The sequence below is a fragment of the Lates calcarifer genome, linkage group LG16_LG22 (assembly GCF_001640805.2).
Source record: "Lates calcarifer isolate ASB-BC8 linkage group LG16_LG22, TLL_Latcal_v3, whole genome shotgun sequence".
NCBI classification, from domain to species: domain Eukaryota; kingdom Metazoa; phylum Chordata; class Actinopteri; family Centropomidae; genus Lates; species Lates calcarifer.
The window spans coordinates 13,606,472-13,626,437 of record NC_066848.1 but is presented as its reverse complement, the minus strand read 5'-3'; the positions used below and the strand labels follow the sequence as shown (position 1 = coordinate 13,626,437).

Genomic DNA, 19,966 nt, shown 5'->3' with positions numbered 1-19,966 from the left:
ATAAAGAAGTGACCATGCAAGTGAAGAAGATAATAATGAGGCTAAAAAGAAAAAAAAAGAAAAAGCAGGTGCACAGAGGGAAACAAAAAAATGGCAAACAGCAGATCCTGTGGAAAACCCCTAGTGACTGCAGAGCAAGTAAAAAATACTGTCCAGGATGTAGGCGTGCATGTTTCCATGTCAGCGATCAACAATCAAGAGAAGACTTCATGAGCACAATATGCAAAAACAGATAAGATAGAGTTTGTTCTGGGACAAAGTTCTATGGACTGGTGAAACTAAATCAACCTCTATCAACATTGCAGAGATGGGAAAGTGAGGTGAAACAAAGGAACCGCTCATGGCCCAAAGCTGCCACCTCATCTGTCAAACATGGTAGTGGCTCTATTATGGGTTGGGCACGGATGGCTACCAGTGGAACCTGAACACTCGCATTTATTGATGATTTCACTGCTGACGGAAGCAACAGGATAAATCCAGGGGATTCAGGCAAACGCATCAGAACTCATTCAAAGACATTTCATCATTCTACAGGACAATTATCTTTTACATTAGGGCAGATTGTGTTCATTTCTCAGAGTTCTTACTCATGCTTGCAAGGATTGTCATCAGCCTCACATAGAGGAGGAACATAGTTGGTAAACAACACAGAGATCCATAGAAGTGAGTCATGAATTATGACTTGCACACACCCAGAAAGCCACACCCTGGGACAGAGTGTTAGACTTTGCTCAGCATGTCTCGACAGCTCTGGTTTCCCTGTGAAAGGGGGTGGAGGAGATGTGTAGAAGTGAAAGGGAAAGAAAATGGCACAAGGGGGAGAAATAGAGTGAATGGGAGGGGAGGACAGGCAGTGAGGTGAAGTAAATGTGAGATTGCAGGAGAAACAATGAAGTAGGTAGAGGAGGAAAATGAAAGGAAACTGAAGGATCACCTAACTGACTGTACTTTGACTACTTGACCTTTTTTTTAATCTCACTGTAACATGTTCTTGTTGTTCCCTGTCTCATTATTATACATGCACTGAATCACAGGGCAGAAAATTGCTGATCTGTTTTTCTCTCTGTGGATTCACATGTTGAAACATGTTGCCCCTGTCGCAACTATAAAATATTACTCTACTAGCAACTTTGAGAGCAAAAAAAAAAAAAAGAAAAAGAAAAAAAAAAAAAAGAGAAGTTTACAGTTAATATTAACTGAAGTTGAGCTTCATTATTGATTAATATGCAGAGTACTTTCTGGATCCATCATTTTGTTTATAACATGTTAGAAAGTAGTGGAAAATGCCCATTATAATCTTTTATTGTTTGTTTCATCCACAGTCAAAAACCTGTATGTGACAAAGTAAATCTCACATTTGAGATGCTGAATCCAGGAAATGTTTTGAATTGTTGCTTAAAAATGACAAAAATCATTATTCAATTATCAAAGTAATCATATCACTTATCCACTAGCCTGGGAAGAGCAGTAACTAACAGCCAGTGCTCACTAAGACAAAAGTAAATCTGCAGGAGAGCAGTACAACAGCCAGTAGATGGCAGCCTCATGATGTAAAGCTGAGCCAGCCATAATGTAAATTAGCAACAGCAGCAGACACCAAGCTTGGTGAGTGGCATAAAGCTGCAAGTAGACAACTGTGCACTGATATAAAACCTCCAGCTTATTCGTTCAGTTTCAAGCAAGTGCCACATTTGCAGCAGCAGCAAATATTTGTGCAGAGGCACAGCAAGGCAAAAATGGATTCACTGTAAATGATAGTGAATGTGCCCATGAGTGTAAACTACATAATTTGAGGTGTCTGCTTGAACTAGCTTGCACTGCAACCTTAAATTTCAAGTTAATTTCAAGTAAGGCAAGATTTTAAACAATAATAGTGACACTGTAAAGTAAGTATCCTGTGTCCAAATTTCAGTAAAAATACAGAACTGTTAACAGCAAATGTACTTAAAGTATCAAAAGTAAAAGGCTACCATGACTGAACTACCTACATGTGACATTATTACACTGTTAATTCATAGACATCTACCTCAAAATTATACTTAAGTACAGTACTTGTAAAATGTGTGTAAATGTACCTGGTCTCTTTCCAACACTGGTGATTATCACAGTCTAATGCTTTGCCTAATGCTTTGATTTTTATCTGTGCTTCTATATGAATGCCACTAGAGGTCAGGCTTGATCAGTAAATTAGCTTCTGCTGCTCTGTCATCCTCCACCTATCCAACCCACATGGCTTTGTCTCCCCAGGTTAACTGGAGCTTTTAGAGATGTCTGTCATTTAGTAGCCTCGAAAAACAGGTATATGACAATTTAACAATGTGAAGCTACTCTCAGCCATTACCCCTACACGAAGCTGTGTGTCAAGTAATTGTCAGTGGGAGTTGGTTTCAATCCGCCTCCAAGGTGCTTTCCACTGAGAAGAAGAGCTAGAAGAACATTGAGATGTTCCCCTTCACAGTCCTCCCTAGGGTTCTCCCCGCTGTTCTGCCACATCATACCAGGACAGGGCCCCGAGGCTTTTGGGGCTCTGATGGAACGATCTGGGTTCAGAAGTCACTCTGAGGGACTGGCCACACTGTCAGAACACAAGAGACGTATGACTCTGGAGGACTTACATAGGTACGTACTATGAGGCTTATACATTAATGTAAAGTACCTGGATTACTAATATATCCATGTAAATGGCCAACATGTTTGTAATTATCATAAACCTCAATTCAAGTTGTCCTATGCATTTTTTAAATAGAGGAGGGGAGTGTGCTGATATGTCAAAATATGATATAGTTTATTAGTTTTAAAACATTTAAGGTAGACTGCAGCAACTTATGTAGAGCTTAGACATACATTTTAGTCATTTTACTTTGGACAGTAATTAAAGAGAGAGACAGTAAAGATTGGGAGAAGATAGAAGATGTCATGTGACAGTCCCATGCTGACTTGAGCACAGATACATATGTGGCATTCACACAAACTGAGTCACAGGGTCACAGGAACTTTTGTGAGTAAAGCACATGTGCCGTACAAAGTATATTAACATGACTGGGACAAAAGTTGATGTCACCTTATTTTGTACATTGTAAAGGTTATTGTCAGTCAAAGTCCCAGTGAGTCAGAGTCATGTTTTAGCATGTTTCCGAACATCTTGCTCGTAAGCTCTGCTTCCTTTACCAGAGAATAAACAGAGTCAAAAGGCATCAACATAACTGAGGAAGATTCTTTTTGCAAACTCTCTACTGTGAGATGTTTTCTCAGCTAGCCAAGGAAGGCAATGCATATTGAGAAGATATGGTTTTATTATTATTGTTGATGTTTTTAATTGAAGACAGGACTGTATCATGAAAAGGACTTTCAGGAATAATGTAAACACAAGTCATGATAGCCTCCTAATTATGGAAATCAAAGTATACAATCACTATACTTATGTTCGCCTTTTAAAACATTTATTTTTTAAGTTAAAAACAGGTGTTTAACCATGTACAAAAGAAAATAATGAAAGCTGCACTGTGTGCACTATGTTTCAAATTAGCAGCAGTTGGAGAAGTATTCAAATACCTTAAGTAAAAGTGGCAGCACTGAACAGATTTTAACTGAACGTTTTATAGTTTTGAGAAGTTTTATCTTTTTATTTTAACAATGCATCATATTTTATAAGATTGTCATACATTAAAAGAAATAAATATCGTGGGGTTAAAAGTACAGTAGTAGTACTATCACTACAGTACTTGAATACATGAATGTGCATAGCTACATTCCACCACTGTGCAGTAGTCATGTTGATTAAAGAAATAAGAATCTACATTTGTGCTACAGTAACTATTGTAACACACCAGTCATAGAAGCTTGTCAGAGGATGTTTTGCTGTGTGAAAGGAGACATTTAATTTTTAAAACTGAGTAGAAAGTTTTCAAGAAAGTACTTTTCTTGTTTCTAAGCTGATTTATATCTTTTCAGAATTTATAAGGAAATTCACAGTGCCACAACAACAGACTCACAGATGTGTGTTTTGCTGTGGTATGGTATGTCGATCTGATATATGACATTTTATGGGCCACAAGTTAAACTTTATTAATAGTTTGGGGGAGTTCTTCAGAGATTCCTTCACACTCAGAAACAATCCAACAAAGGTGACATGTTGTATCTGACCATCAAGACTTGGACAACAAGAAACTCAGAGGATTGTTCATACTGAACCACCTGGTGATTTGGAACAATGAAGTGGGTCAATATTCTGCTCTGGGATTTCCCATCATGCTGACGGCTGCGGTGTTTTGCTTTTATTGCTTCCACAACCAGCTAGTATTGATCATCCTGACCTGTGAATCAGCCAACATGTGATCCAATAAGGAACCTGTAAAAAGTTTGGAGAGTTGAATCATCAACATTATTTATTATGGTCATCACTAGTGGTGGAAATATATGAAATCTAAACAGTTGAAGCAGAACAGTCGGATAATTTTTTGAGTGTCTGCGGACCTTATCAAACACTGAGTCATGGGTATTTATGAAATCAGTAAAGGTGACATTGTACGTTTAACACACAGTGTTTACCAAATGTCAACTCTGGGGCAAGAGTGTTGTGCCCAGTGTGTTTTGAATCTTAAAAGGTAAAGGTGACTCAGTGAACTCATCCCTTATGAATCCATGCCATCAGGTGATTATTAGAGTTTCTGTTCCCCCATATGAGTAGGTAGGAAAGTAACTGTGGTTTCCAGTGTTTTGGGCACAACACGGAACAAAGAGTCTTTCCACAGGGAAGGGAAAAGAAAATAGAAAGCGAGGAGTGAATCAGCATGGGGGTTTAGTTGGACAACAACAGGTAGATAAGACAGAATGTTTTTCCCTGTCAGTGGTTAATATGGATATTTGTCCACAGCGAAAATGCAACAAAAAAGTTTTATCTCTGATTTAACTTTCCACCTTTGTGTATCATATTCAAACATCTGGACAACAGATTGTTGATAAAGCTACTTTGAACTACTGTGAGACTGACTAGATTATACTTTTTTATAAGTAATGATACTATGTAATGTGATGCTGTGGAAGTTGTTGTGGTCTGTATCAATAATATATTAGTCAACAGAAGAAAGATTAATTGTGATAATGAACAATTTTAAGTCTTTCATCACGCAAAGTACCAAATACTCACTGTTTCCAGACTGACAGAAGGGAAGATTTGCTGCCTTTCTCTATTTTGTATCATTGTAAACAGAATAATTTTGAGGTTTTAGACTGTAGTTTAGACAAATCAAACATTTTGAAAATATCAGCCTGGGTGCTGGGAACTTTTTGTGTGCATTTTTATCTGCTGTGGCATTTTACTGTCAATAATCAACAGAATAATAAGGACTGAAAGTAATAAAAGTAGTTTGTGGCAGCCCTCTACTGAATAGATTTTAAAATGTGTTGCCATGATCACAAATAAGGACTACAAGGACCCATATACACTGACACAGTCTCTTTCTCTTTATCTTTCTCTCTCACTCTCACGCACACACACATACTTAATTTTTGTTTGTTCATGCCATCTAAATGTATCATACCTTTCTGCCTCTCCTGTCATGCTCACACATGCAAGTTGAACGTGACGGTTGGAACAAAAACAAAGTTGTGACTGCTCTCTTTTCTATCGTAGCTCCTACTGTATATTGGTAGACCACAGAAAACTGCTGGTGTACTTTGCACCACACTGGTGGCTCAGTCACTGATAATGTAGCTTTTTAACCACCATTACCCGCAGGTGCACAAAGATAGTTGTGATTTGACACATGTAGAGTTGAAGCATATTAACTTTTCTGACAGCCACAAACCGGGTGGATGTTGAGTAATGGATGCTGTGCTTTCTTATGTTTTTTTGCTTAATATGTGTAAGGAAGGATGATGAGGTCGGTTAGTGCTTTGTACTAAACATAAATTATGAAAAACAGCTGCCTTGCAGAGCCATAATATAAAGCAGAATTTGACCAAAAGTCAAAGAGTTTATGTGCACAGGTGCGTTCAGGAACATTACCATTAGCTTTTTTTGTTTGTCATTCAGGAGAAACTGAAGACAAGTCTGTTTCATGCTCTGCTGCGGTTTTTAAATAAAGTATTTAAGAAAGTATTTGTTTGGGTGAGGCAGATCTTATTTATAGACTTAGCATGAGACAAAGTTCTTCATAAGCAATGTAAGGTAAGCATAAGTAATGTTATACATAAAAGGTTATGTTCCTCTCTGATGGATGTTTCACCACTGCAACTTCATTTTATTTTATTTACATTTTTGGTGTCTTACAAGTCCATGAGGGCTGGAAACCTGAATGTGCATTTAAAAAAAACTAACTTAATAACTGCACTTGAAAATGCATGAAGTAATAAAAAACATAATCAACTAGCTTACTAACTATTTAAAACAGATATGGAAACAGATTAGTTAAATTAATCTCGCATGGTAGCAGAGAGCCCACATCTGATTCTGAGTTGTCCTTGAACGAGACATCAAATCCTTCCAAGCACCAGAAAGTCTGTTTTACAACAGACTTACAACAGACTTTCCTAACAGTCAAAACAGTATCACATCATCATTGCAATACCCACACTGATCCATACATAAATACACAAATAAATACATACATAAGCCAGTCAAAGTCTACTTATGATCAAGTGATGAGTTATGCTTTCGTTTTCCTGACTCATTTGCTGAGGTTGGTCTCATTGCAGGTTAATGATTTATTTCTAGGGCTGTCTCATGAAATAGAATATGACGCGACCTGTCTGTCTCCCTCAGTAACGCTCCTTTGTGCACAGTAGGTGGGATATGCTTTTCAGTATTGAGTCAGACAGATAGATACCCCCTGGCGGCCGCGAGCTGTAACTACCCCAGGTTATGACAGAGATAGGAAAATGGGTGGACGGAAAGTCCCTGTGTGGAAATCCCCTTGAGTTGGGCTGTTTCCTTTTTTAAAAAAAAAAAAAAGACTATCGTTAAGCGGACGTGTGTAGTCTTTTGAAAGGCTTCGCCATCTGCGAGGGCTCCAAAATAGATCTGGTGCTGAAGGAAAGAGAAGGTTGAATGGCGCCGAGGACCGCAGCGGTGAGCCTGAGTGAAGTGGCTGAGAGAGGACTAGCCTGAGCATCCGGGAGGGCTTTGTTATTACCCCGACATATTACACAGGTAAGACACCAGTCCTCCCTCCCCGTGGCTCCCCAGGTGGACAGCATTTCTTACCAAGTCGGGGGTGAGACTTGGCGGTTACAACACGTCTGGGCCTTGAGTAATGTATGGTCGTGTTTCTGGGGACATGGAGGAAGCTTGAAGCCTCGCTCACGACAGTGGCTTTGACAGCCATTGTTTACAAAGACGTCACCCTCGAGCGGATTACGGGGCATTTAAACAGCCAAATGTAGCATCGGCGCCGCTGCTCCGTGTCAATACCCGCGGTGCGAGACGCGATTCAACGCTACATTGTTTCAAAGGTAGTTGTCATTGGAATTACGTAAGCCTTTAACGTCAGCAAAGTCTCCTGTTATTGTGTTTTTGTGTAGCCAGCCATCCCTAAACCCGCAGCGTCCACCGCTGAGCCCACTGCTCGTCTACCCCTAAAGTCTTCCAGCGGTGCCAACACACCAAACAGCGATTAATGATTCGTGTCAACGCCGCTCGCTGACATCCAGGTGTCTGTTGTCTGTTGTCTGGTCCCTCGTGCGACTGAGTAGCCCTTTAGCATGGCCTAGTCTGTTGTTGCACCTGCTGCTGTTTGGATAGTAAAGGCACAGAGGCCACTATAAGCAAACTATTCAGGTGTTGCAATTGGGAACTTAAGACCGTGTCCACCGAGTGGCAGCTTATAAATGGTTGACTTGAGGATGTTGTTGCAAGTTAAAAAGTCAGCGAAACTCCAGGCCTACGTGCTGATCATCACTTTCTACTTCCTATGAGGTATAAATGTTCTAACTTTATCTTCATTTTGAATGAAATATTCTTTTGCAACATCAAACAATGCCTCTTCTCTGTGAGACTGGGCATTGAACCTTCATACTTTTAAAGTACCAACTAAATTATACTGTAAGTATCAAAACAGTCAAGTATACTACATGTTGGCATCAAATGAAGAGTTATATTGTTAGTCTTATTTATTTATCCTTTAAACTGAAGTGTCCTGACTTAAATCTTGAAAATTTGCAAACTTTAGGTTGTATTTTATTCAGGCAAAAGTCTTCCATAGCTGCTTGTGGTAAGACAAACATTAAAGGGTGACTGATTGGAAAGTTTCTATATTTTGTTTGATGGAAAAAATAAATGTTTACCTTCCTCAGCCTATGGTATTGAGAGCAGTATCATATTGGTACTCGTGCAGGCACAGGTATCACAGTTTTTCTAACAATTCCCTACCCTATGTTTCAAACAAAGACTTAACACAGGCTGACAGTTTTGCTCTCTAGAGAAAGGTGTGGGCGAGGGACGAGGCCTTTGGGGCAGTCAGTGTGACCTTCCGAGCAGCCCGGGAAGCCCTGGGTGGCCTTCAGTTGAAGTCTGGAAAACACCAGTTTATTGTTGGAAGGCTTTGAGCTCAGTGGGACACTGGGACGCCCTGTTGGGGGAAAGTCTCAAAAAACATGAAGACGCAAAAGGAGAATTAAAAGAACAAACAGGGATACAAAGGGTCCTTTGTGTACTTTATTCTCTTTGGCCCACTAGAATCTCCAGTGAAAAAGCACCAAGCAGCCTTCACAGTGGGATGATCCTGTGCGTTGGGTGATTTCCCAAACAAACTGTAAATTAAGTTGAGTCTTGAGTCTCAATTAATAAGGAAGGGGAATCTCCACTGAAAATTTCCCACCAGATTGTTTTATTCTTTTTTACTTTACCCTACTTTGAAATAACATATCCACTCCCCTTCTCCCCTTCTCTCCATTCAGTTTCCACGTTGTTCGGTCATCGGTGGTTGGTGCCTCCTCCTCCTCCTTCTCCTCCTCCTCTTCCTCCTCCTCCTCCTGCTCCTTCCCTCCTCCTCATTCCTCTTCCTCCCCTCCTTCCATCCACCTGGCCGCCCATCCGCCATGTCGCAGGGTCAGAACTTCCTCCCCAAATTCCTGTTTGTCTCCAATCTGCTGAAGGCGGTGAAGATCCGTCAGCGAGTGCCCAACGACGTGGTGAAGCCATCCGCCAGTGGTGGACTGATGCACCACCTGCGGGGTATGCACAGGTACACTCTGGAGATGATCGCCATGAACCACTTCCCGCAGGCCTTCAGGGAGGTGGTGCAGGCTGCTATCCTGGACCGAGCCATGCAGGCCTCACTGGAGCAGGAGAAGAAGCTCAACTGGTGTCGGGAGGTGAAGAAGATGGTGCCTTTGCGTACCAATGGTAAGAGAGATTTTACTAATCTGGATTCTCCAGTAAACCGGGTTTTATGATTTTCTTACTCGTGGCTGAAGCTCCATGAAGCTGTGAACATTTTTGTGAGGTTTGGGTATGATTTATCAGAGGTTTAAATCTGTGGTTTGTGGAACAGGAGGTTCTGGTGGCATATAACAAAAAGTTCAACATAAGCAACAGTTGGTCACAGAGCTGATGTCAAACTTTTGTTCCTTGATTTCAGGAACTGTAGTGACCTTCTTTGCTCATGGCGGAGGATGTGTTTTGCTTTTGTTTCATTTTCTGTGAGAGAGGAGGTGCGGAATTGCGAGCCAGGGCTATTTGATATGCAAATTCTGAGATGTCATTACTCACAAGCAGGGTTACTGTAAGTGACAACAATCGAGGGACTCGGGTTCCGCTTTCACATACATTCATTTAGCAGCCCCCTTGGTTTTACTGTGCCAAGTTGAGTGTTTGAGTTCAGTCAGACCATTGCTAAGTCATGTTTTCTGTTACGTGGATGTTGTAACACGGGAACATCCCAGGGTAGACAAACATTCAGACTTGGGTCTGATTTACTTCTTAGCTCTCTACTGGGAAATTCTCTTGCCGTCACATGCAGGACTATTATTTACTGTCGATGATGTTTCAGACCCAACTATTTCCACAGTTTTTCATTTATAACCTTAGGGGTATGTCCCCTCTTTTTCTGTGTAGGTGTGTAAGGAGTGTGAATGTCAGTGGATCTTAAAACAACTCAAATAACTTGACCTTAAGTTCCCCACCTGCCTGACTGATGTAGGCTTATGTCGCTGTCTTTGTGACAGTCATTAGATGTGTCACAGGCCCTGTGAAATCAGATGGGACCAATTCTAACTGTGTTCCATTGTCTTTGTTAGTCTTTTTTATCTAAATTGCTTGAACTTAAACATGTGTAGTGTGTACATAAGACTCATGTCTATTTTTAGATAAAGGGAAAAAACAATTTTTGAAGGGAAACATCAGCCATAGCATTCACAACAGAAGAAGGAAGCGGAAATCAAGCAGTGTTAAGTTTGTATTAAACATGTGAGTTTCCAGAGGAAATAGTTTCTTTGTTTGTCAAAGAAGACAATTAACACTCAGCTGCAAGAAATTCCTATATTGATCTTATCTCACAATTTGCTTTGAACAGTAACTGGATATATAAGGAACTTGCCCAATGTTTTGCATGATGCCCTCATGCTCGTTTTTCATACATAGTGAAACTCTTTGAGAGGGGCCCTGTTGATTCTGAAGTTAGTTATTACTAAATGAGTTACTGTAACTCTTCCTCTTCAGAAAGACCCCTGAACTGATGACAAAACCTTCTGACCTCTGCTGCCAGTAACCTGGATGGAATTTCCTGTCTTGCAAAGATGATGTCAGAAAGATGAGACAGAATTTAGAGCTTGAGTGTCTAACTCTGAAGGACCCAGACGTGACTTTGAGCAGAGGACGGACACCACACACACACACATCCACAGAGAGGACTGACTGACTGCTGCTGCTGAGTCACTGGAGCTCAGCAGACACACACACACACACACACAGAACGTGAGAGAGCAGACGTCCGGCAATGAACGTCCAGTCAGAGCAGGATCGTATTAATCAAGGTTCTCAGACTCACAGCATTGTTAGGAGATCACCCTCCAGCTGAATTTACCCATTAGCCTAAAATCTCTGTGTGAATTTTGAAAAGATTAAAAACCTCTCATCTTCTCAATCCTCCCTAAAATCCAGCTTCATTCCCAGTCCAGACTTACGAAACACAACTGACCGTCATAAAAGCACAACGTCCTTGTTAAACACGTAAACACTCCCTGGCAATTAAAGTAACAGGGTCATATCCGTTTTCCTGTTTCATGCAACTTTTCCGCCCGCTGAAAAAATGCGCTATTGAAATTCAGTGCGTCCTCTGTCTTGACTGTCTAGGACTCATCCGAGGGTTTTTCCCAAACAGCATCCCATGTCTGTCATGTGCCCCCAACAGGCGGGATTTGTTCGGCTACAGCACACTGACTCTACATGCTGTAGTGGCAGAGAGGGCACATACACACACACACACACACACACACACAGCCACTGTGTTCTGCCTTTATAAGTACAGATTTCAGGTTTCTCCTTATAATGTAATATCCACTTTATTTGGCACTTAACACTCCAGTTCTTTTCAGGGCAGAAGCAAAAATAGTCTCGGCCAGGACTTGTTTTGCTGGACCAGTCTTACTAAAAAGCTTTCAGTCAAAAGAGTAGCACAGTGGATGATGTGTGACACAAACCTAAGCCCTAGTGGGACAGCACAGCACTGCAAACTTGTATCACCTGGATGTGCAAACAGATGAGGATGAAGCCTGGTCCTGTGCTGGTGTGTTTTCAGGAAGTGTCCCAGAGGAAGTGTCTATATATAGACTGATGGAACCAGCAGACCCGTCTTTCATCCTTAGTCGCCACGCAGCTTAATCCAGGGTCAAAAGTCTGTGTGTGTTTTTGTGGACAAGGGGAACTAGTTATGCATACGTGTTTGGATGTTTGTGCCTATTTTTGTATGCCTTTGTATGTGTCTCTGTAGAGGACAGTGCTGTTGAGGATGTCTTTTCTCACTAGAGAGCCGTGCATTTTATTTAATTTATTTATATATTTTTTGTCGAGAGTGATGCAAGAGCGCAGAAATTCAACAACAGCTAGCTAGTCTGAAATAGAAGCGGATGTGTTTTTTATTCTCAGAGTACAGTGGGATGTTCCTTTTTGGTTGAATGAAAACAACTGTATCTCACATAACAGTCACCTTGCACCACAGCTAATGTTGTTTGGAGAAATCTGATCACAGTTTGGTCTATGGCATGACGCTAATCATGAGCTTTTAGGATCCTTGTAGTGTTTTCTTAGCCTGTGATTTGAGTGCATTTTCCTGTAAAACAGTTAGTTCTTGTAATATGAACAACCCTGAGATTAGGATTACCTTTGTCTGAAAGTTTCATTTTGACACAGCGGCATTATACAGAGGAAGGTGTGTATGTGTTAGGTGCATGTGAACCATTGGCAGGTAGACATCAGTGAGCATAGGAACAGATCATAAAGATAGAGAAGAATATGCTCATCACTGTACATTTGTATAGATTGTGGATGTGATCGCACACGTTATATCAGCGCTCGCTAATCACAGCCTTCATCGGGTGTTGATAGCAGTAGTTAAAAAGATAACATTCCATCCTGTCCAAGCCACGCCCCTGTGGAAAGTCCAGGACCAGCTGAGAAACACACTGATGCACTGGGATCATAGGAGGGGAACACACGCACACGCACAAAAGGCAGAAGTTAGCGCAGGGAAATTCCTGTGTTTAGTGTGGCAACAGGGTGTTTTTTTTTTTTTTTTTTTTTTTTTTTTTTTAGAGCTACACACATTGACAAACATGGGCTCTCCTGTTTCACAATGAGAAAAAGACCCAGTGCTGCCATAGGAGACTAAATAAAATTCCAGGGTTTTTAGTTGTCCATGCTCTCACACACGAAATGCCTTTTGATGAACTAACTCCATCTCTCTGGACAATTAGTAGAATATAGAGGATATAGTTTTATTTCACATGAAACTAGACAGCATGTTGTTGGAGATTTTCTGAGCAGATTAAGGTATTAAAGGAGTGATATTTAATTTTTAAAAAATGTTTCCCAGCTAAGTTAAGGGCCATTTTTCTCCGGCTAGGTAGAAACTGAGCTTTGTCAGTGGTGTGTGTAGTATGTGTGTCAGACATGTGAGGGTCATATAATAGTCTAGACACCAGATAGTGCAACAATCAGCCCGACAGCCTGGAAATCCCCAGACTTTTGTTACGCTTGTGTGTGCGCACACTGCGATTTTCTGTTATGTGTGCTGTGTACACACTGCATTTGCATGTGCACTTGCATGTTTCACTGTACAAGTTAAGAACTTTGTGTCCCATGTGTAAAATAAACTGCCCATAGTGCTAATAATATGTGTGGGTTCGCCTGCCTGGCCTGTGTGTGTCTCTACAGGAGATGGGAATTGTTTGCTCCACGCGGCCTCTCAGTACATGCTGGGCGTTCAGGACACAGACCTGGTGCTTCGGAAAGCCCTCCATGGTGTTTTGAAAGAGACAGACACTGGTGTCTTTAGAGCTCGATTCCAGGCAGAGCTGCTTCAGTCCCAGGAGTTCACCCAGACTGGACTCAGATACACCACCATGGTATGAAGATAATGATTCCATAATAAAAGCATTTTCCATTACTCTGCATTAAGATGACTGCTAAACATAAAAAATCTATTTTTTTCACTCTTGCAACCTGCAATAGATGATAACTCTTACAAAAAACTGATTTATTATTATTATTAAGTGTGGTTCATATCTTAACTCTTTGCATGTGTCTTTGTGTCCCAGAACTGGGAGGAGGAGTGGGAAAAGATTGTGAAGATGGCATCTCCGGTTTCCAGTAGCAATGGCCTCCAGTTTGACTCTCTGGAGGATATTCACATCTTCGTCCTCTCCAACATTCTCCGCAGACCCATCATCGTCATCGCAGGTAGTCACTTTTTATCATCTCAAAGTGTGTTTACTGTTCCTTGTTAGCCATCAAAGGCTCACTGGTCTTGTATCAACATGTCTTTCGGTAATAGAGAAAGGTTAAGGTATCTACTTAACCAGCCTCAACATTTTTGTGTTAGTTGTTTTGAAGTCTTCAAGGTGTTTGATTTCACTGTATCACCTCCCATCTGTTTGGTTATTGTAGATGCTGTGCTTTAAAAGCTGTATGCGGGGTGAATATGCAGAAACTTGTTTTAAACCATATTGGAGTTTCCCATTTTAAAGTTGTTGTTGTCGTGCACATGGCGGTTTAATTCAAAGTGTCTGCGTTGACACTTGAATTGAATGTATGTACCATAAGCAGAAAGTTTGATTTCACTCAGGGACATACAAACAATATGTCCTATAAAAAGCGCACTATAAACATTTTTAACTTCATGGACAACTGGACAAACTTTTTTTACTATTACTAGTAACTCTTAAATTTGTGTTGTTTTTTTTTTTGTTTGTTTTTTTTTTTTCAACAGACCAGGTGGTCAGGAGTATGAAATCTGGCTCCTCCATCTCTCCTCTGAATGTGGGTGGCATTTATCTGCCGCTACACTGGCCACCCACAGAGTGCTACAAATACCCAATAGTGCTCGGCTACGACTCCCAGCACTTTGCACCCCTCATCACCATCAAAGACAGTGGCCCAGGTAGGAAACTCTAAGAGACCGGTGCAATATAGTTGGCACGACAAACAGAGAAAGACCGAGGCCTGATATGAGGTTGCTCGTCTTTTTATGTGACGTCTTGGTCTGAATTTTTCCAGAGATCCGAGCAGTACCGTTGATCAACCCAGGACGGGGAGACTTTGAAGAGCTGAAGGTTCACTTTCTCATGGAGAAGGAACAGCAGCAGAAGGATAGGCTTCTTAAAGACTACTTGTTACTGGTAGAGATCCCCGTCATAGGCTTGGGCTACGATGTGTTACGGATCATCAATGCTGCAAGGTACTTACAGACTATTAGCTCTGTCCCCTAAAGAGACAAAACGAAAAAAAGTAAAAGATTTATTTCCCAATTGAAGGTCCTGGCCATGATGTTAAAGGCAACTTTGCATGTTTCAACGCAGGAATGAAAAGCTTTATTTTGAGGTTGATGAATCATAAATATTGCAATTCAAATGGTTTAATGGTTTTAATGCAGTTAAGAATCACATTTATATATATTTTATATTTATATATTTCTGTCCTAAGGCTCGATGAGGGCAATCTCCCTGAAGACATGAATCTGATGGAGGACTACCTGCAGCTTGTCAACCACTGAGTACCAGCGCTGGCAGGAGGACAAGGAGCAGGCATGGGCTGCCCAGCCTCAGCGCCCACCACCCTTCTCCGTCTCCCAGCTCTCGCTCATCGAGATCCGCTGTGCCACACCGCGATGCACCTTCTATGTCTCTGTGGACACACAGCCTCATTGCCATGAGTGCTTTGAGAAGCGACAGGCCACTACCGGCGGAGGAGCAAGGATAGAAGGGGTGGTACAGACCAAGGGAGGAGGGGTACAAGGTGGGGTAGGTGTGATAGGGGGATCAGAGACTGAGGTGAGCTCCAGAGGAGCCCGAAGCAGCAGCCCCCCATCCTCCTCCTCGGGGAGAGGGGTGGTTTTATCCAGCCCCCGCTCAGCCCCACCCACCGCTCCCAGCCTCAGCCTGTACAGTGAAACTCACGCCATGAAGTGCAAGTCACCTGGCTGCCTCTTCACCCTCAGTGTGGAGCATGATGGACTTTGTGAGCGCTGCTTCAACTCCAGACAGAACCATGGACCCCCTGGAGCTGGAACAGCTGCTACAGGACACCCAGGCCCCAACGGGGGGCCTATAGTCCCTCACCCGCCCCAGGGCTCCGGTTGGACCCAGTGGGGGGGCTGTGAGACAGAGACAGAGCGCTGCAGCATGTGTAGACAGGAGGCGTTCAGGATATTCAATGGCCTGTGTCCACCCTGCATGCAGAGACAGCAGGCTCCAGAGAGGGGAGAGCCACAGCAGAGCAACCCCAGAACTGAGGCCTCGTCTTCAGCCTGGAGCCAGGCCAGAGATGCTGAGCGGCCGTGCCTCACCCTAACCCCAGGGCACACCTCAGCCTGGCAGGCCCCTCTGGCCCGGCCTTGTAAAAGATCTGGTTGCCAGTTCTTTGGGACGCCAGAGAAGCTGGGTTTCTGCACTATTTGCTACGTAGACTATCAGACCAACCACCGTAAGTCCTGAAACGAAAATGGAAAATTTCTATGATGTTACAAACAAAAGTCTTTGTCAGTTTAGTTTTGCTTTGTAGAAGTTTTTGATATGTCATTTTTAACTGGATTTTTGTTTTTCTTAACATGGGGACATTGCTTATTATGGCCGCTGTCTGTTTCAGACATGACCCCTCCTCCTGCCCCGGTCCAGAGCCGGCATGGTTTGGAGGCAGGCTTCCAGAACGCCTCACGGTGTCGTGGGCCTGGGTGTGGTGCAGTTGGCAAGGCAATGCTGGAGGGCTACTGCGACAAGTGCTACGTCAAAGAGCAAAGCGCACGGCTCAACCAGGTGGCACATCGCACACCACACTCCCCTCCGCTAGTCATGGTAGGGGTCTGCCACACCTTAACTCATTGCAGTACTGTACTTTGTCAACTCTTGCAATATCTTCCTGGTCCACAGTTGTCAATTGACCTTTCTTCTCTTTCTCTTTGCCCCCCCCCTTTGTACAAAAAGCGTGACCGAGCAGCCAAACCCAGACCTTCACAGCAATCCCAGACTCAGACCCAGATTCAGTGCCGGCGGAGTGGCTGCAGTAATGTGTCCCCAGGTTGCACAGACCTTTGCCCAGAGTGCCATACGCGAGGCCAGGGCAGAGAGGTGGGAAGGCGGGCGCAGGCGCCCAAGGAAAAGTCCAAGCAGCGGTGCCGGACGCAGGGCTGCGACCACTACGCCAACCAAGAGAAACAGGGCTACTGCAATGAGTGTGACCACTTCAAACAGATTTACCGCGGCTGACCACATACGTACCCATGCACGCAACGACGGTGATGACACATCACTAGCACGCTAGAGCCGCTGCCCTGCTGTGGGCACCCCATGCCAGTCAATGCACCTCTGATACTAACTAACCAACTAACTAACTAGCTAGTGACTAACTAGTAACCTTATGGCCTGAAAATCAAACCCCCCCATGTAGAATGTGAAGAGAGAATGTGTGTACGTGGGGGGGGAGTGAGTGTGTGTGTGTGTCCGCAGTAGACATGGCCTCCAGAATACCTCTTTGTGCAATTATTATCATCAGTCGTGCCCTGTGCACTTAACACGGTGAGAGGTTTGGCTACATGTCAGAGCAACTGACTTAACTCTTGTGTACAATATGTATTTAGAGGTACGTAGTGAAGCGTGCCGGACAAAATGATTGTATGTTGACATAATGAGAAGCATCTGACATTGCTTTCTAGACCACAGCCAAGGATTTATACCCCCCGTCTGTCTGTCTGTCTTAACCCATCTGTGTATCTGTCTGCCTGTCTGCATTTGCTCTGTAGAGTGAGGGATGCAGTGGTTGGGGAAGCCCAGCAACAAACCTGTGGAAGTTGTAAGCAGAAGTGAGCCAAACTGGGCTAAAGCAAAGGAAGTCAAGTGGTTCAGCTTAGTTCTCCAAAATTGCTCGTTTATGTCCTCCCTCCGTAGACAAAGATTTGCCAAATAAGGCTTTTGCAATCAATATTGTAAAATTATCAAGAATTGATTTTCTTCCATTAGTCAGTCAATAGCAGTGTTAGTTTATATTTTGAGGCAAATTAACCTTAGTATTGTTACTTATCTGTTATATGACGTTATTGTGAATTTGCTTGATATAGAAAGCAAGAACAGACCGTGTGTCTGAACAGTGCAAGACAGACAGGGCAGGCCCCTGCTAGTTTTGGTGCTACATGTACAGAAATACAAGCCTCTCCATTGTAGCCAACATGCTGGCGGTGTCAGCGGACAGAAGGCAGAGAACACAGTAGAGACAGGACTCATTCTCTTTCTATTCCTCCTTTCCTCCCCCCTCCCTTCTCCTCCAAAAACAGATCTGTTGCCTTGGACGTTGTTTTCCTGTTTACTGACCACTTAAGCACCTAGAAACGCATAGACACATGCGCACACATACCTACATATGCGCACACAAATGTAGTAGTTCCAGTCCTGTCAAAAAGGGGATTGCCAACTTAAGAGAGAACTGAGAACATAATGAAGGGTAAAGTCTGAGTGATTACCCACCTCGCTGCCACACACACACACACCGTATGCACACACATGCACACGCAAACACGACTCTGTGAGATTGTACGCACCCCACCCTGGCCTGAGGTGATGTGTAGGTAAACAAACCCACAGAGAAGGCATTCCTCTCTGCTCCACCCCACTGGATGTGCCAAGGCGACAATTTTCAAAACTTCAGAGAGCAATCCCATTGCCTGCTTTGGCTAATCTTGTTTATCTGAATGTGTTTTGTGCTGCTGCTACAACAGCACAGTATTGGGGGCTTATGATCCTCGATAAGTTTTGCCTTTAAGTAGTGATTAAAATTTTATGGACCAGAGGGGCCTGATCAGTGACTCTGAATCAGCGCTCCCACCTATAAAATGCTTTTGTGAATATGGATCTTGGTCCATATTGTAGGACCTTCCAACCCGATGCCTCATCTCCAACACACACACACACACACAAACAATACGCGCATGTGTGCGTCTGGAATACGCAAAACTGACATTCCTGTTTTGATTTTTTTTTTTTTTTTTTTTTTTTAAATAATTTCTTTTGGGATTTTTTTAATTGTATTTTGATATATTTGGTTTTATTTCTGCCAAAAAAAAAAAAAAAGAATACATGTGCCATCAATTGCCAAACAGTTGTTGTTACCTCCTTAAAAACGGCCAGCCTGGACCATTCTGAACTAACTAGAGTGCCGCAGATAGACATCTCCAATTCTGTTTAACAACAGATTAGAGCTTGTCAAGCTCTCTCATGTTGAAAATCCCCAAACGGGCACTGTCTTTCCATGAGTGTCTATTTTATCCTAATACAAGGAAATATTTATCTGCAGAGATAACCTCAAGCATAAAATGTTTATCAAAGTAACTCAAATGTGATATGAAATGGAACAGTTATTTCCCTCGTACTTCTGCTGAAGAGCTCCGCTGCAGTAGGCAGATGTCCATCTGTGGCTCTAGGTTAGAAAAGCATAGACAAACAGGCTCTCGGTCTGCCTTTTCATTCAACTGTATCTAAAGCTGTCAGGCCAGCCCACGTGTTGACGGCCTGTACGTAGAATCTCTGTGTGCTTTAATCACCTCTAGACAAACCTTAATCAATTAAAGGCCAATTAGTGGTCAACTCGTCGGGGCCCCCAGGGAAACAACGTTTCGGGGGTTCTGAGGCGAGTTTGACTGGAGAGATGATCACATAAGTTGCACATGACTTGTCTAAGCTGCTGAGGCATTTAGGAATGGTACTCCGACTCGCTTAGGGACATTCCAACAGTAGGAAGAGCATCGCTTAAGAGCAGAAGGTGTAACAAAACATGCAAACGGTGTGGAAGTTTCTTTGTGTGACCTTTCGACAATAGGGTATTGTATGAAAAAAAGCCTGGTTTTATTTGTTAAGTATTTATTCATATCAAGATATCTGTATTGTGTGATTCAATAATTATTTATATGTCGTCCTGAAATGAATTATTTTTATTAAGAAATCTGAAATCTGTCTGATGTGGTTCTTGTCTCTGTAGTTACTTTGTGTGTGTTTGTGTGTTTGGGTGGTGTGTGTGGACTTGCACTATCTCAAGATATGTGTATGCAACAGAGCCATGTGTGCTTCCCTACAAGCATTTACACATACAGTATGTGTGTGTGTGTGCTCTTTCAGATTTCAACATTGCACTCTTGTTACAGCATTGCCTCTCTCTCCACTGCGCTGTGTACTACCTAAATCTGTTTTTGCTGAAAGGCAGTTGCTCACTATTGGCACCGAGTCCATCACCAGTGTAGGAAGTACAGTGGGTGCTGCAAAAAGCCATCAGATA

At 42.6% G+C, this 19,966-nt stretch overlaps 1 protein-coding gene across 1 annotated transcript; it reads left to right on the top strand.

Moving 5' to 3' along the window:
• The first annotated feature begins 7,465 nt into the window (after positions 1 to 7,465).
• On the top strand, positions 7,466 to 19,643 carry tnfaip3 (tumor necrosis factor, alpha-induced protein 3). The gene is given in 10 exon segments (XM_051076528.1): positions 7,466 to 7,915; positions 8,896 to 9,343; positions 13,370 to 13,560; positions 13,753 to 13,894; positions 14,424 to 14,594; positions 14,711 to 14,891; positions 15,137 to 15,203; positions 15,205 to 16,135; positions 16,298 to 16,503; positions 16,633 to 19,643. Coding segments are annotated over 9 exon segments (2,478 nt in total). The 5' UTR covers positions 7,466 to 7,915; positions 8,896 to 9,036; the 3' UTR covers positions 16,915 to 19,643.
• The last annotated feature ends 323 nt before the right edge of the window (positions 19,644 to 19,966 follow it).